General features: G+C 39.5%; 1 protein-coding gene across 2 annotated transcripts in view; it reads right to left on the minus strand.

The window, feature by feature from the left end:
* Positions 1-2484: 2484 nt before the first annotated feature.
* Positions 2485-16472, minus strand: part of JHY (junctional cadherin complex regulator) — a 35132-nt gene continuing 21144 nt past the window's right edge. For both annotated transcript variants that reach the window (XM_084611872.1, XM_084611871.1), the window contains exons 5-9: positions 13817-14529; positions 11724-12015; positions 8701-8781; positions 4078-4203; positions 2485-3230 (exon numbers count right to left, since the gene is read on the minus strand). In XM_084611872.1, the coding sequence (XP_084467998.1) occupies positions 3027-3230; positions 4078-4203; positions 8701-8781; positions 11724-12015; positions 13817-14529 (1416 nt within the window). In that variant the 3' untranslated portion in view covers positions 2485-3026. The remainder of the gene's footprint in view (positions 3231-4077; positions 4204-8700; positions 8782-11723; positions 12016-13816; positions 14530-16472) is intronic.

A 16472-nucleotide genomic window follows, 5' to 3' on the forward strand; every position in this document is an offset into this window, starting at 1 on the left:
TACTGGTCAAAATTTCAAATCCGGATGAATTTTGGATTTTTTTGTTGGTTTTGTTTTTGCTTCTCAAACTTGTCAGGAAAATTCTCCTTTGCCCTGAGAGTAAATCAGGGAATTTTCAGGCCAAATATTCATGGTTAAATATATTGGGGGTGGGGCTTATGATGGAACCTAGATGCAATCATAACTATGGAGCCAGGACCATGATTCTATATCTATTATGCAGACAACGTAGGGTGAGCAGACAAAGTGTGAAAAATTGGAACAGGGGGTGGGGGGTAATAGGAGCCTATATAAGAAAAAGCCCCAAATATCGGGACTGTCCCTATAAAATTGCAAAAAGAAAAGGAGTACTTGTGGCACCTTAGAGACTAACCAATTTATTAATAAACTAATAAATTGGTTAGTCTCTAAGGTGCCACAAGTACTCCTTTTCTTTTTGCGAATACAGACTAACACGGCTGTTACTCTGAAACCTATAAAATTGGGACATCTGGTCACCCTAAGACAACATATGATGAAAACAAACCCAAGAGTCAACAAGAACCTGCAGAAATTGCCTATTTTAAAAAGATTTTTAGTATGTGTTCTCCAAAACTCCTTTTCTGTGCGTTTCCTTATCACATTTCATCTGTGGATTTAATTCTTCATTTACCAAGTTAAAGAAACAGAACCATCATAAGAATCACATCTGTTTATTATCTTACACTTAATCTGTTAAAGGCTGTTTCCTATCAAAAGTGTAGTTCTTGATTATCCTCAGTGTTCTGCTCAGTTTCTCAGTGTATCTTCAACCTACTCCTATCTAATAACAGATTGTCTAGCTGAAGAGCCATTACTTGTCTGCATTTTCTTGCCCTAAATGAGGCTCTAAACTCTTGGGCTTGCTGTGATGTTGTGACAATGAATCACTAACCAATAATGAAGCAACAATTGCATAATTAATTATTGTATCCCTATTGATGGCCTGTGTTTGGTTCATGTTTTACTTTCTTCATTATTGGGAGTATTTTAGTTTGGCTTCGTTCCTGGATAACCTGCCAACAGCTTCCTCTTTGTTTTAAAGAAAGAGAAAATGTTGTAGATGTTAAGGTAATACAATGAGGTTGATGTCTTCCCCCCCCCCCCTTTTTTTTTAATTTAAGATGTGCCAGATTTAATTTAAAAGTAAACTGGTACAAGTATTTAAATTAAAAACTTGTTAAGGTCCCAAACCTGTAAGATTGTCTGTCTAAAAATGAGAGATTATTACATTATATAAAACATGTAAAAATCAGCTCTGGCTTAACTGCTGGGACTGGTTCAGAATTCTGTCTTTTCCTTACAGGAACTGATAACAGTTTCCTTTTCCATCATTCTGACCACATCTTTCCCTCCTTATATCTCATAACTAGTTTATTTTTATTATGTAGCATATAAGGACTCCAAAGAGATCAGACCCCACTGTACATGTATTTTGGGTATATATACACTGCAGCTGGGACTGTGCTTCCCAGCTCAAACAAGACAGGCACAGTCTAGCTTTGCTTGAGCTAGTGCACTAAAAATAGCAGGATAGCTGGGAACAGGCAGCAGCTTGGGCTAGCTATCTGAATACATACCCAGGGGATTGGGGTGGGGGAAACAGGGGCTGTACCCATGTATAGAGAGGTGAAGTGACTTGTTCAAGATCACACAGCAGGTCCAGGGCAGAACTGGAAACAGAAATCAAGTAACCAACCCTAGTCCAGTGCCCTGGCCATGGGACGATGCTGAATCTGGCTTCTTTTCTTTTATCGCATGCAGTTCAAGCTCTCTGTCCTCACCTTCAAAAGTCTTCACAATTTTGCCTTGCTCTACATCTCAGCTCTCTTTCCTGCTACTCACTCTGTGCTCCTACAAATCCTCTCAGTTGTTTCCTTTGTCACCTTCTCCCACTCTCAGCTTTATGGCTGTATTCATGCCACTGCTATATTTGGAATGGCTTCCCCTTCCTGGGTCATGACTGAAAGCCCATAGAAGGCAGAGAGAGTGTTTCCATTGAGTTCAGGGGGGCTTTGGATCCAACTGCTGATGTATCAAGGCCAACTGCTCTCTCTTCCTTCTCTGTAAGTGAAGCCTCCTGTGCAGATCTTCCTCTGCCCTCTTGGGTGTCTCTTATTTTACCATTGTATCGTACTTGTCTGTCTACTAAAACCAGCTGGAAGCTGCTTTGGAGCAGGGTCTAAGGCTTATGTGTTTCGACGTACCATATACACATAAGGTACTCTTTAACCAAATACTGCTGTTAACCCTCTAACGCCTGTCGACCCCCAGTCATGGAAACCTGGGCCATAGCTAAAATATTTTATCATTAATTCATGTCTCTTGGGTCAATGGCTCAGTGAGCATTATGGAAATGTTCCTGTTTTCATTTCAGTTCAAGTTATATTAAGAGAAAAGCAATTACGATAGATACACACACACACACACAGAGTCACTGAGACTGTTTTTAGATTTGATGGAAATACTTTTAAAGGTTCATTATGTAAAATATAAAAAATGTTTTTGTAAGTAGCTGTAGGTTTATTTCACAGCATAAAAAGAATGAGCATTTTGGGAAAGACTAATAGGACACACAGATCTAGATTCACACATGTTTAGGCATCAAAGTCCCAGGTTTAGGTTCCACTACAATTCACAAAACTCCTGCTGAACCCTGCAGGCACCTAAATTCACTCCCTACTCTTTCTGGATAAACTGCTCAGAAAGAAGCAGCAGCTTAATCAGGATATTCCAAGGAAGGAAACAATAGAATAAAAAGAAGCACAATTCTAAAATAAAGATTACATTTAAAAAATAATTTGGCTATAATAATATTGGACTAAAATATGGGCAATTGATCTGAAAATATTTCACCTTTTGAAATCAATGTTTTTGATGGTAGAGGCTCTTATTTAAGTAGTGGAGTCCTGAAATACTGTATCTGGGAAACCTAAGTAATTTAATGCACCACATAAACAGTTCAGATATTGTCTACCCTCTACAGCTCCCTAATAATTTCAAATTTATTATAAAATGTGAAGGGTTTTGAAAGCAGCCACAACTTGCTTCTCTATTTCATGTCTGTTTTGCAGACTTTTCAGTGAAGAAATCTGAGGTAAATTCTGTGCTTTTAAACTATGTGCTAGAGTTCTTTCCTCTTTTGGTTCTTCATCTGATTGTTTTGCTGAGAAAGGTTTTGGTTTAGGAATCTTCTTAGCATATTCCAGAGCCTAAAAATATAAAGATTGAAATTGACAATAAAATCAGAACAACAATTTTAAAATGGCAGGAGAACATAAGAATTTTCATACTAGATCAGATTAAGAGTGTAATAATTCCATATATTGTAGTGACTAGTACCAGATGCTTTAGAGGAAGGTGCAAGAAACTCTGCAGTTATCGAATAATCTGCCCCAAGGAAAATTGCTTCCTGACCATCATTAGTTAGAGGCTGTCTTTATGCCCTGAAGCATGCAGGTTTATATCCCTTCCAAAACTTTTTAATAACAAAAATAGTATTATAATTTTGTATATTCTCACATGCCTTATAAATATCAAATCTGTTTTTCATTCCTGTTAAGCTCTTGATCTGAATGATATCTCGTGACAGTGAGTTCCATAGCCCCAGAAAACAGAGATTTGTTCTATAATAGACCCCCCCGTTGTTCCCCAAAAATTACATTACAAAAGACCTAAAATGATAAATAAGACGCTGAGATACTCTTGAAGACTTTCAAATCAAAGCTTAGACTAACTTTAATGGAGTCCCTTGGAAATTTCATTTCTGGTTAGTTTGAAGGCTGATAAATTTCTTGACAAGAGAAGGAATACAATGAGGATTGTACAAAAATAATTAATAGGTAACTGACCTTGAGCAACTTTCTGTATTAGGAGTGTCTGGGATTGTTTTAAAAGACAATAAAAACGGCAGTGGGAGACCCTCTATCTTTTGGCATCTAACCCAAAATTGTTCTAGGAGTTAACTTCCATGGTTCTCTGAGGCCCATGGACAAGCCCTCTCCCTCTCACTCTAATGAGAGTTCTAGCCCCATCTAATGAGATGCTTTCTAGTCTGACCTTATGTCTTGATAATGATGACTTGATCTGAGGTTTTGCTGGCGGTTTCTGCACAGTAGCAACATTCTTCATGTTGTGCTCCTTAACTTGCTTTGCATATTCCTTTTGCTTATTTAACTTTTCTGTCTGGCAAATGAAAAATGTAATGGTTATTTAAAGTTTTGAGGGACCAGTTAATAGACCCCTTTACTGCCGGACCTTCCCATTTACGCCTGTGAGGCTGTTTAAAATAGATATGCCACTAATCATTGCTCAGCAAGGTCGTCTTAAAAATCTAATTTTTCAAGGTTAGATAACTATAATTCTTTATTTTCTTTATTTAACCCATTTTCTGTCTCTGTTTCCAACCATTTGTTACTCTCAGGCTCAGCAAGGTATTTTAGTTTGCCCCAGTCAGGAGCTGGTGTCAACATTCAATTTTTTCCCCCATTGCAATTTAATAACACTTTATGGGAGTGACAAGCTATATAAGTGTTGCCAAAGTGTTAAAAAGAGACAGAACCCTCTGCTGTATGGAGGAAGGCCATTTTGTAGCAATGCATCTCTCTCTCTATTGATATAGATTTGAGATGACCAATCTATCTCATTTACTGCAAGGCTGAAGAAATCACTGTAGCTTTTAAATTGCTCCAAAGGGCTGATGATTTTATCATTTTAGCTATGCAATGCTCTGTGAAGGACACTATATAAATATAAAGAGTTATCTTATCAGTGAGGTTCAAGAGTACATGGGATATATTCTACAGCTCTTGAGATGTACAACTGCTTAATCTAACCAGTAAAGTCACTGGCAGTGAAGAGGTCAAATGATATTTTTCATTCAGAACTTTTTTCTGACAATCATCTCCTCTTTGGCACAGTAAGATCAGAGGTTTGCTTAACAGTGAGTGATGTGCATTCAGCTACTTCCCTGTTGCACTTACTCTACTGTATTTGCTTTCATTTTCCCTTCCAAGGTTCAAGGAGACTGTCTTCTGCACATGAATGACAGTGCAGCTCAATCATGTTAAAGTCATTCATGTACACTTCAACTACCACAGGGAGAACAAAGTAGTTTGGACTTGCCTTCAGCTGGATACTCACCTGCTGAAAATTCCTTTAATGGATACCTGCTTCTGGGAACTACAAAACTAGAGGGATGAGTCTATCAAAGATACAATTGTCTCTCCTTCTATTCGCAAAAAGAAAAGGAGTACTTGTGGCACCTTAGAGACTAACCAATTTATTTGAGCATGAGCTTTCGTGAGCTACAGAGTGAGCTGTAGCTCACGAAAGCTCATGCTCAAATAAATTGGTTAGTCTCTAAGGTGCCACAAGTACTCCTTTTCTTTTTGTGAATACAGACTAACACGGCTGTTACTCTGAAACCTCTCCTTCTATTATACACTTCTCCCTTTTTATGTGCATGCATGAGTTTTCTGGACAGATATCCATGATATCAAAGGAAATCTGGACTCTTAATGTTGGTAGTGAACAAGTCTTAGCACACTGGGGAATATCCAGAGGACCGGAAGAACGCTTGTGTTGTGCCAATATTTTTTTAAAAAGGTAAATTAGATGACCTTGGTAATGGTAGGCTGTCAGTCAGATATAGATCCTCGACAATGTAATGGAACGGCTGATATGGGACTCTAATAAAGAGTTTAGATGGATAATATAATTAATGCTACTCAGCACAGGCTTATGGAAAATAGATCATCTCAAACTGACTTGATTTTTTTTTTATGAGACTGCAAATTGGGCTGATAAAAGCGTGTGATGGGGTGTAATTCCATCATCTGTAAAGCAAGGGAAAGAACCCCAAATAGAAGACAGGTCTCTCTCATGGAGAGAAGCCCTGGGATATGGTTTAATAGACAGGAAATAGAGAAACAAACTACCTTAGCAGTTCAGGCTCCTGCTGGGGGAGCCCTGAGGTAGAGTCAACAAGAGAACTACAGTGAAGCCCAAGAGGGGTGGAAGGGCTGTTAGTTTGAAGATTTGTCTGGACTTTTATTTGGACTTGCTCTTGCAGCCCTCGAAAGGGTTTAGACATTTTTGTGACTTAGGCTATGTCTACACTACCGCGGTATGTCGACCTACACTATGCAACTCCAGCTACGTAAATAACGTAGCTGGAGTCGATGTACCTTAGGTCAAGTTACTGTGGGGTCTATGCCATGTGGGGGGGGGTCAATGGGAGAAAATCTCCTGTCGACTTACCTTACTCTACCCCTGACGAGAAGAGTACAGGGATTGACTGGAGAGTGATCTGCAGTCGATTTGGCGGGTCTTTACTTGACCCGCTAAATCGACCACCGGTGGCTCAATCTCAGAGCGGCGATGCCAGTTGTAGAGTAGACCTGCCCTTGGTTGGAGGGTCAAGCCACAGAACACCCAGAGGGGAGTCAGAAGAAGACACAGACTGAGAAAGCTGCAGGTCCAAAGGAGAGCCCAGGTGGGGGAGACCGACAAAGACCCCATGCAACTCTGCTACCAGAGACACCGGGGCGCCCACGAGGTAAGGATGTGCTACTACAATACAGTGTTGATGTAATAAATGTAGATGTCTTGGTACCATGAGAAGTTTTGATTAAGAAACTAGAATGATACAAAATCAATGGCACCTACTGAAGTGGGGTTAGGTCTCAACCTACTGAAGTGGGGTTAGCTCTCTGATGATTCTCTATTTTACAATTAATTGGATGATTTCTGATGGGGTCCCTCAGAGATCTGTTCTTGGTTCTATGCTATTTAATATTTTTATAATGACTTGGAAGAAAACAGTCATTACTGATAAAGTTTTGAGATGACACAAAGATTGGGGGAGTGGTAAATAATGGAGGATGGGTCGCTGTTATAGAGTGATCTGGATCACTTGCCAAGCTAGGTGCAATCATATGTATTAATATGGCTGAATGAAAGGTCATATCTGGAAACAAAGAATGCAGGCCATATTTACAGGATGGAGGTCTCTATCTTGGGAAGCTGGGGCTCTGAAAAAAGACTTGGGGTTCATGAAAAGGAGTACTTGTGGCACCTTAGAGACTAACCAATTTATTTGAGCATGAGCTTTCGTGTAAAGAGTTGTCACTTTGGATGGGCTATCACCAGCAGGAGAGTGAATTTGTGTGGGGGGGTGGAGGGTGAGAAAACCTGGATTTGTGCTGGAAATGGCCCAACCTGATGATCACTTTAGATAAGCTATTACCAGCAGGACAGTGGGGTGGGAGGAGGTATTGTTTCATATTCTCTGTGTATATATAAAGTCTGCTGCAGTTTCCACGGTATGCATTCGATGAAGTGAGCTGTAGCTCACGAAAGCTCATGCTCAAATAAATTGGTTAGTCTCTAAGGTGCCACAAGTACTCCTTTTCTTTTTGCGAATACAGACTAACACGGCTGTTACTCTGAAACTTGGGGTTCATGGTGGCTCATCAGCTGAAGATCAGCTCCCAGTGCTACGCTGTGGCTGTAAAGGGCTAATGTGATTCTTGGATGTAAAAACAGGGGAATATTGAGTAGGAATATGGAGGTTACATGACATATGTGTTTGGCACTGGTGTAACAGCTGCTGGAATATAGTGTCCAGGTCTGGTATCCACAATTCAAGAAGGCTGTTGAAAAATTTGAGAGAGTTCAGAGAAGAGCCACAAGAATAATTAAAAGATTGGAAAACATGCCTTATAGTTAAGTTTGATAGTAAAGGGCTCTTTAATCTAGCAGACAAAGATATAACAAGCTCTAATGACTGGAAGTTGATCCAATTGTTGAAAGCTAGACAAATTCAGACTAGAAATAAAAAGTATATATTTAAATGAGGGTAATTAACCACTGAAACAACTTATCAATGGTTGTGATGGGTTTTCTAACAGACATATTCTAGGTCAACCACTTGAAGTAAGAATTAATTCAGGGAAATCCTATGGCCTATATTATGCATGACTTTGGACTAGATAATGACAATGGTCCCTTCTGACCTATGAAAATTAGCTGTGGATTTGTGCAAACCAAGTCTCAAAATCTAGCATATATTTATACCTAGTTTTGCAATGAACTGGCTAGTGTGAATGAGTGCTAATGGATGATCAGCTTTGTTCAACTGTATAACAAACTCTATATTGCTAAGGAGAGTCTCCTTTAGCACAGGTGGCTGGAAGTTTGAGTGTTCTATAAAAAAATTCCAAAGGGCAATGGAGTGCAGCCTAATGACAGGCATGATGTGCTAGGTGGCCATGGACCTGCATCAATATTGTTTATATGGATGAGAGAGGGCATCTGGCAAGAGAGATGCTCATAAAAAAAAAAGGGGGCTACTTCTTAGCCTAACTGGTAGAGGAGATCTTAGTGTTTTATTGTCTTAGTTGGACTCATGAATGGAGTGGTTAACAGATGCCTGACTAGAACATTATCTTTATCATTTATTTGATGGTAATGCCCACCTATGTACTAGTTGCTTTCCTAACACTCAGAAGGATGGTCCCCTTTGCATTTAATATTTAGCTTGAGTTAAGGGTATAACCTACCAGGCAGTTTTTAGTTACTTTATCAACTGTGCTTTCATCTCCATTGCATTCTACATCAGCTTACTTTGCATAACTTTGCAACATAAAAAGCAGACAAAATGCTATCTGTGACACTTACTTTCTCTCTGACTGCTTCATAGTCAGGCCCAAGGCCTCCGAGCTTCACATCCAGATTCATGTAGTTTCTTGGCCTAGAAGACTAAAGACAGAATCAAATACATCTTCCTTTAACTTGGTATGGAAGGCAAAAATCTCCCTCAGTAATGCAAAAGTCTTAAAGGTGTCTTTACCCTGAGCAGGTATGTCCTACTATAAATGAAAGTGAGTAAACGTAATTTGTTTCATGTGATAATATTCCTTTAGAAATTTCCCATATTATGTGGACATTTGAATGACTAACAGGCTAAACTCCATTTGTAATTTGTAATTTACATTTCATGAGCTGGATTCTGTTAAACAGCTTAAAATGACAATGCATTTGGCAGTTATTACATTAACAGAACTTTTGAACAGAGTCTTGTAGCAAAACTACAGAAAACACCCTGCTTTTGGTGATAAAAGAGAAGTTCATATGTATCCTCCTCCTCCTGGTAACTAATTAAAGACCTTGTGCCTGGGATAGCAAATTCAGTGATAGTGGGAGAGAAGGCACAAGGTGGAGTCCTGGACCTACTGAAATCAATGGCAAGAGTCAGTGGAGTCAGGATTTCACCCAGAATGGAAGGAAGGGGAGGAAGACCTGGGGACAAAGACAGAGGCTCTAGAAGATGGTTTGGGTAGACTGAGTGTAATTCTGATCTCAGTTACACAAGTTAAATTATTCCTGATTTACACTCAAGTCATCAGTGTTGCCCCTAATTTACATTGATGTAACTGAGAAAAATCTGGCCAAGTAGCTTTAAATTAACAAACTTCTTGGAAAAAATCCCTACCAAAACAAAACCCACAGCTCATAAATCCAATCAAGAAAGTGCTCTGTTGCCAGAGACTCCCTTAATCTTATGAAAACAATCTATAATATTTTCTAAAATGACTCCCCTTTACAATATTATATTGTGATGCATGACAATTAGACACTGTTTTCCCATGAGGCTAGTCAAATTCTTCTTGCATCTTTTGAGTGCCCTTATACATTCTCAGAAATGCCATAAGTAACACAAGAACCTTCTAATTAGGTTGACTTTGAACCCAGTTCCCAATAACTAGGGATTGCAAAGTTTACTCTTTCCCAATAATACCGCTATATGGAACCTCATTTGGCAACATGACAGTGTTGTGAGCAGCACCCCTTGACCCTTTTTAGTTGGAAGCAACCATTCACCTAAAAAGGTGAAAAATTAACAGTACTAGCATGGAACAAAACCTTTACAAGTGAATTGGCTGCAGCAGGCAAAAAGGAAGGTCATTGCTAGTGGGATCACGTACTATGTTTTTGTTGCAATGGCCACAACTGAGCCCACACAAATGCACTGCACCCATCCTCCTGCTTGGGTGCTCTTTCACTTCTCTTCTGCCCCTGTGCTGATCCCCTGTGCAAAACCCTTTTCTTGGTTGTTTGTGTGGGGAGCCAGAACTTCATCTTAATCCGTTTCTAACCATCCATTATGTTCGCTCCAGGATAAGGTGCTTTTCTGGCTTGTCTGGGGAGGGCTGGGCATTCCTGGATCTCGTTACATCTGTTCCAAAGAGATTCAATTAATGTTCATAGCTGGGCTAAATTTTAAAAGCTTGCCAATGAAAACGCTTAATAATCCAGACTCTGGCTTGCTTTATTTTCTTTCTGGCCTTCTACTGCAGTAATTCCAATAATGGAGTGGCTACAGAAATGCCAAAAGAATTTCTACTAGCAAAAAAAGTACTTTCTTCAAATGATGAACATGTTTTAAGTCAGACCCAACTGGCAAACAAATAAAATCTATATTACATTAGAAATTATATTAGACTTTTTTTTGAGTCAAGAATCCAAACTCTTTTATGGAAAAATTATATAATCGTTTTTTAAACTGAAGCTAATACAGGGAGTTAACCATTTAGCTGTATGGAATAAAGCCAGGTTTTTCTCAAGCAGCTGAAGTAATTTCCAATATATTTTCAAAGCCAAAATATGTGTGTGAATTAAATTTGACCTTGGTGTGTTTGTATGGACTTCTGTTTAATGTGAGAAGCTGGGTTGTACCGCGCGACATAAACAATCCGATTCTCCACAAAATTCTTCAGATTTGTAAGTGTGAGAGTTATTGGGGAAAAAAGGACAAAAACAATGGCTGGAACACAGGGAATGGAAAAGGAAGGAAATCTGCCCTGTAGTTACTATCTTAATCCAGCTAACCCTTCTTAGAGGCAGTCAAGCAGTAATACACGAACTGCCTCCTAGATGAAGCACATGAGTAATTATTCCAGCTTAGCTGCATTTCTCAGTGCAGACAAGCTAACTTCTTAAACATTTAATTTGTCATGGGTGTACAAGGATATCTTTATACCGTTCCATTGCATCAGTGGTAAATGGTTACAGTATGAAATTCGGACACACAGAAGAGACAAAGAGCTCAGTTTTAATAAATGATCACAATGGGATTGTCAGTAGACCTGGAATAATGTTTATAACATTAGCTTCACAAATCCTGTAACTTTTAATGTTGTTCAGTTTGAATTCCCTTGGAAACCAAGAGATTTGATCTGACTGGCAAATGGGCATGACAAGGATAATAACTTATTCAGACTTGCGGCCTGGCTACCTGCTGTCCTATACAAATGGCTTCTTTCTCAATCATTTTACCACAGGAATAACTTAAAGGATAAACAGTTCCCCATGTGTTCTAACAGGTGACCTTCTCTGAAAAGTGGAGTGGAAAGATGCAGTGGTGAATTGCTTCAACTCCTTGGAATATAAAGTGTGGGAGTGAGTTGGTCAGATCAGCTACTAGTTATTTTCTTTTTCCAAATCTGCTTCTGCCACTGACTTGTTTGATGTTGGGCAAGTCACTTAACCTCCCAGAGAATCAATTCCCCTTCTGTAAAATGGAAATAATACCCCTTTTAAAGTGCTTTGAGATCTATGGATAATGAGCACAAAGTACTAATTTAATCAGAGGAGGAAACAGGAATATAAAATTGGTTTCTAACTCACCCATATTTTCTTACCTTCCTAGTCCCTTTTTCTTTCAGCTGTTTTTGCTTTTCCATTTGTAGCAGGTACCCTTCTGAGTTGCTGCGACTAATTTTCACTTGGCTTCCTTCACTTCTTTCTGTGTTAATTTCCGAGTCACTTTCTACCCTTGGGATTACAGGTGGAAACAAGCCAGAGAACTGCCTTTCGGCAAGGTGAGTGTCTTCCAGTTGAGAGATTTCTTGATGATGTTGTTCCATTGTCTGTATAAGTTGTGTGGTTGGAGAAGGGCCTGCTAGCGGCTTCTGAGCAGACGACTGGGATGGCCTCAATTTAAAAAAAAACAAAATGCAAGAAGGAAATTGTGTTTACTCATACCTAGATGCAAAGCCCCAATAAGCAATCTGTAAACTGAAATTGTCATTGCTAATCAAACATATTTTAAAAACCGTTAGATATTGTTTGCTGGGTACATTTTCAACTCATTGAACTACTCACTGTGACAAAGTTCCTCCTCTACCTTGGTGGGTCTTGCGCTTATTGGCGGATTTGCTCGCCTTGGAGCTTCACAGCCGCCCTCTGCTTGGCCGTTTTTCTGAACCCACAGTCCAGGTCGATGACTCCTGTGTCTGACCAGGAGTTAGGAGGATTTGGGGGGAACCTGGGCCCGCCCTCTACTCCGGGTTCCAGCCCAGGGCCCTGTGGAATGCAGCTGTCTTGAGTGCCTCCTGGAACAGCTGTGCAACAGCTACAACTCCCTGGGCTACTTCCCCATGGCCTCTTCCCAACACCTTCTTTATCCTCTCCATAGGACCTTCCTCCTGGTGTCTGATAATGCTTGTACACCTCAGTCCTCCAACAGTCCACGTTCTCACTCTCAGCTCCTAGTGCCTCTTGCCCCCAGCTCCTCACACGCACACCACAAACTGAAGTGAGCTCCTTTTAAAAACCAAGGTGCCCTGATCAGCCTGCCTTAATTGATTCTAGCAGCTTCTTGATTGGCTGCAGGTGTTCTAATCAGCCTGTCTTAATTGTCTCCAGAAGGTTCCTGATTGTTCTGGAACCTTCCCTGTTACCTTACCCAGGGAAAAGGGAACTGCTTAGCCTGGGGCTAATATATCTGCCTTCTATTACTCTCCTGTAACTATCTGGCCCGGCCCCGTCACACCATGCAAACTTTCAAAACATCAGAAGTGAACATGACCATTTGTGACTGATTCTGATCTCAGTCACACACTCATGTATACCAGGAATAAATTCATGAAGTCAACTGTGGCAAACGCTGGGCCTGATCCAAAGTTCACTGAAGTCAATGAAGAGATATCCATTGATTTCAGTGGGCTTTGGATCAGTTCTTTTACGTAGGTGAAAATCAGGCCCTTTGTGTTCATTTAAAGTAGAATTTTCATTTATTACCATCAATCCACATACAAGCTCTATACAAATAGTTTTAACCTCTCATGCCTTTTTCATGATAGTGGTGTCATATTTTATTCTTCTAAGAACTTCTGCACACAAAACCGTTGACTTTGATGGGAATTTGATAAACAGAGCAAGTGCAGGATTGGTAAAAATGCGCCCAGCTGCTTGTACCTTATATACACGAGCACCACTTCTGGTGGACCTGCAATTGGGGAAGATTGTTAAGAAGAATACCAGTGAAACAAGTGTTGAAACATGAGTGGCAGCGCACTGAACTGCATTAGAGCAATTTGGGATTTTCATTCTGCATTGCCACAAGCTGGGTTTTGGTGTAACCAAGTTGAGTACAAATAGGCTTCTCTAGACTCAGTTTATGAATGATGCAACTAAACGTTTTTTTGTTTTGCTCTTTAATGCCAGCTTTTCAGTAACCATTCTTAAGCTTGATCTTGCAGTCCTTGCATGTACAAACACACTAAGATCAATGGGAATTTCATGTGTAGGAATGGCTAGGGTATTGAAAGCTTAAAAATAGTGTTAAACTGTTTATTAAATCAAACACTAATGAACAAACTAGAAGTTAAGAATAAATTACTGTGGTTGAATGTATCAGATTTTTCTGAACACTTCCTTGGCCTTCTCTAATATGACTTCCTTGGTATCATGTACCATTATGCTAATAACATTTTGAAACATGGGTCCTTACCACAAGCTATTGGTAGCATAGTTGTTGTGATGGCTCTTGTCTATATAAAATTGCTTTCTATGATTCGGAGTTGAAACTTGGTCTTTTACTGATTCTTGAAAATTAGCATTGTAAGTAGATGCGATGCTTTTCTGGTTTAGGAGCACGTGACCCTTGGCATACCCATCAGGTGGAAGAGGCTCCAAAACATAACTATTCTGCAAATGTTGCTGATTATACGGCGGTCTGTTTCCGGGGTTGTGCTGATATTTCTTGTTTTCTTCACTAGTATATGCTGAAGATAAATTCAACCCAGTAGGGTTTTTATGCATTGTTAGTTCAAGATGGTGCCTAGATAAAGCCAAGTTTGTGGAGATTTGCTTCTGATTCCAATTTACCAAATCTGAATTATTTTGTGAAGTATTTGAGTGTGTCCCCCAATCTGCTGCTGAACTAGTCTTAATGAAAGGAGTCATTGGACCAACAAAAGGATTTGTTTGTAACCAACTATGCAGTGAACTATTGTCATCTTGTTCAAGTTCTAGCACTTCAGAAGAGTTGGAATCCATATGAAAGTTCTCAAATTCTGAAACATTGCGATGTGTGTGATGCTGAGGTCTTGGTTCTGCTAGTCTTCCTGGTGGATGCTGGACATCATTTGCTGGTAAAGATCTCTCTCTTAGCACTCGATTTAATTTTGTTCTGTCTGCCTGTGGCTGTTTATTTCGGTGATCCTAAAAAGAGTATTGTGAAACTCTGAGGTGATCATTTTGCATGCATATTAAATGATATCTTGAAGAGACAAACATACTAAACTTACACATACTTTTTGCTGCTCGAACACCTTTCATTCAGGGATTTCTCTACATCCACAAACCTTAGGCTCCAATTCAGGACATATGCTTAAATTCCATAGAAGTCAGTGGGATTTAAGCATGTACTTAAGATTAACAATATGCGGAAGTACTGTCTTGTTTTTACTTTACTATACTTGTATGTATAATAGGCCAGATCTTCAGCTACTGTAATCTGTGGCAAAGTTGTTAACAGAAAAGGAGTACTTGTGGCACCTTAGAGACTAACCAATTTTGCGAATACAGACTAACACGGCTGTTACTCTGAAAGTTGTTAACGTCACTGAAGCTACATCAATTTATATCAATCGAGGATCTGGTCCAGTGTATAATGGAGAAATTTTGGAGTCAGATTTTCTTCTGGTGTAAATTGACACACTTTCATTGACTTCAATAGAGGAGTGCCAATTTACAACAGCAGAGAATTTGGCTCTGTTTACTGGTTGTTTTGTTGCTAGATTTGGAAATGGGAGGTGGACAGAAGGCATTCACTTCTGATTTGCTATTGCTGTTTATGATTTTAATTGTAGGTCGAAGTGTCGTGGTTTTTAGTAGAAATAAATAAAAATATAGGCAGCCAATTATTTCCCTCTCCCACATGGTAAAAATTAAAATACTGTAGAAGGAGCTAGTGGCAGAGCTTTGCTCTGACAAATTATTGGTCAAAAGCTCTCCAGCCTGATGAAATAAGTATTTTCCCAGTGTGATCTATTTAGTGTAAATATGTCCTTAGATGTCTTTGGAATTGCAAGTTAAAGCTCTCTCTCTATATAGTAAGAGATTTGCCTTGAGTCATTGTCTGCATGTAGTGGTCTCAATTCAAGTTATTCATCCCTTTCCTTATTGCTAATATCCACAGCACTAGTCACAGTCTAGATTACACAAGAGCTTTTCGAAGGGTGCATTTTTTAGACTTGTTTGCAGTGGACAAAGAAACAAGTCAATATGCACAGTTTAAGTTGTTTCAGTCGTTAAACCAAGTATTCATGTGCTTGTAAATCCTGCAACATGTCATCCCAGCAACAAACAAACAAACAATTCCGGAATTTAAATTCAGCAGGACTTCTCTCACTACCCAAAGCAACGTACTTGAAATCTGGGGTTTACTTAAGATTTATCGTCTTCCCAATTAAGGCACCAGGTGTTGTTCCTTTTGAGGCAAGATATGGGTTCCCTTAGAGGTAATATACAAAGCCATTCTCAGTCCATTTAATCTTCATCAGAACTGAAATCCTCCATTTCATCCTCCAGTCTCACTAGGGTTCCTTTGTTACCAACACTTGCAATCACTACAGAGCATATGCACTCAGAGTAACTGCTTAATGGTAGGTATTAAGTCCACATGTAGAGCTGAATGTTTTGGTGAAAGCTTTAGCACTGGGGAATCCTGGCTCCTGGTGCCAAGATGATAATTTGTTAGCTAGACCTCTTCCATAATGATTAGTGCTTTTACCGATGGTGCCACCTATGAAAGGGTCCCAGGTCTCAGCATGAACCAGGGACAAACTGTGATTGAGCCATTGCTTTCCCACTTAGATGGATCAAGTAGCATTGTAAAATTCTTCCTCCACTAAGAAATTTGAAATCTACAGAACATCTTTTACCATGAATAATAGCATAAACTGCTGTTTGCTCTCTTAAGGAGCACAGCTTCTTGCCTCAAATGAACAGCAGCAAATTCAAACAATCTGTTTGAGCTACCTCAGAATAAACTTAATATAGAAACTAGGGCACAGATTTTTTGAAAGGAGGCTAGGCAATTTGGATGCCAAATTCCCATTAATTTTATGGGAACTAGGTGTCCAAATCCTTTAGGAGTTGAC

The sequence above is a fragment of the Lepidochelys olivacea genome (assembly GCF_965140295.1).
Source record: "Lepidochelys olivacea isolate rLepOli2 genome assembly, chromosome: 22".
Taxonomy (NCBI): domain Eukaryota; kingdom Metazoa; phylum Chordata; order Testudines; family Cheloniidae; genus Lepidochelys; species Lepidochelys olivacea.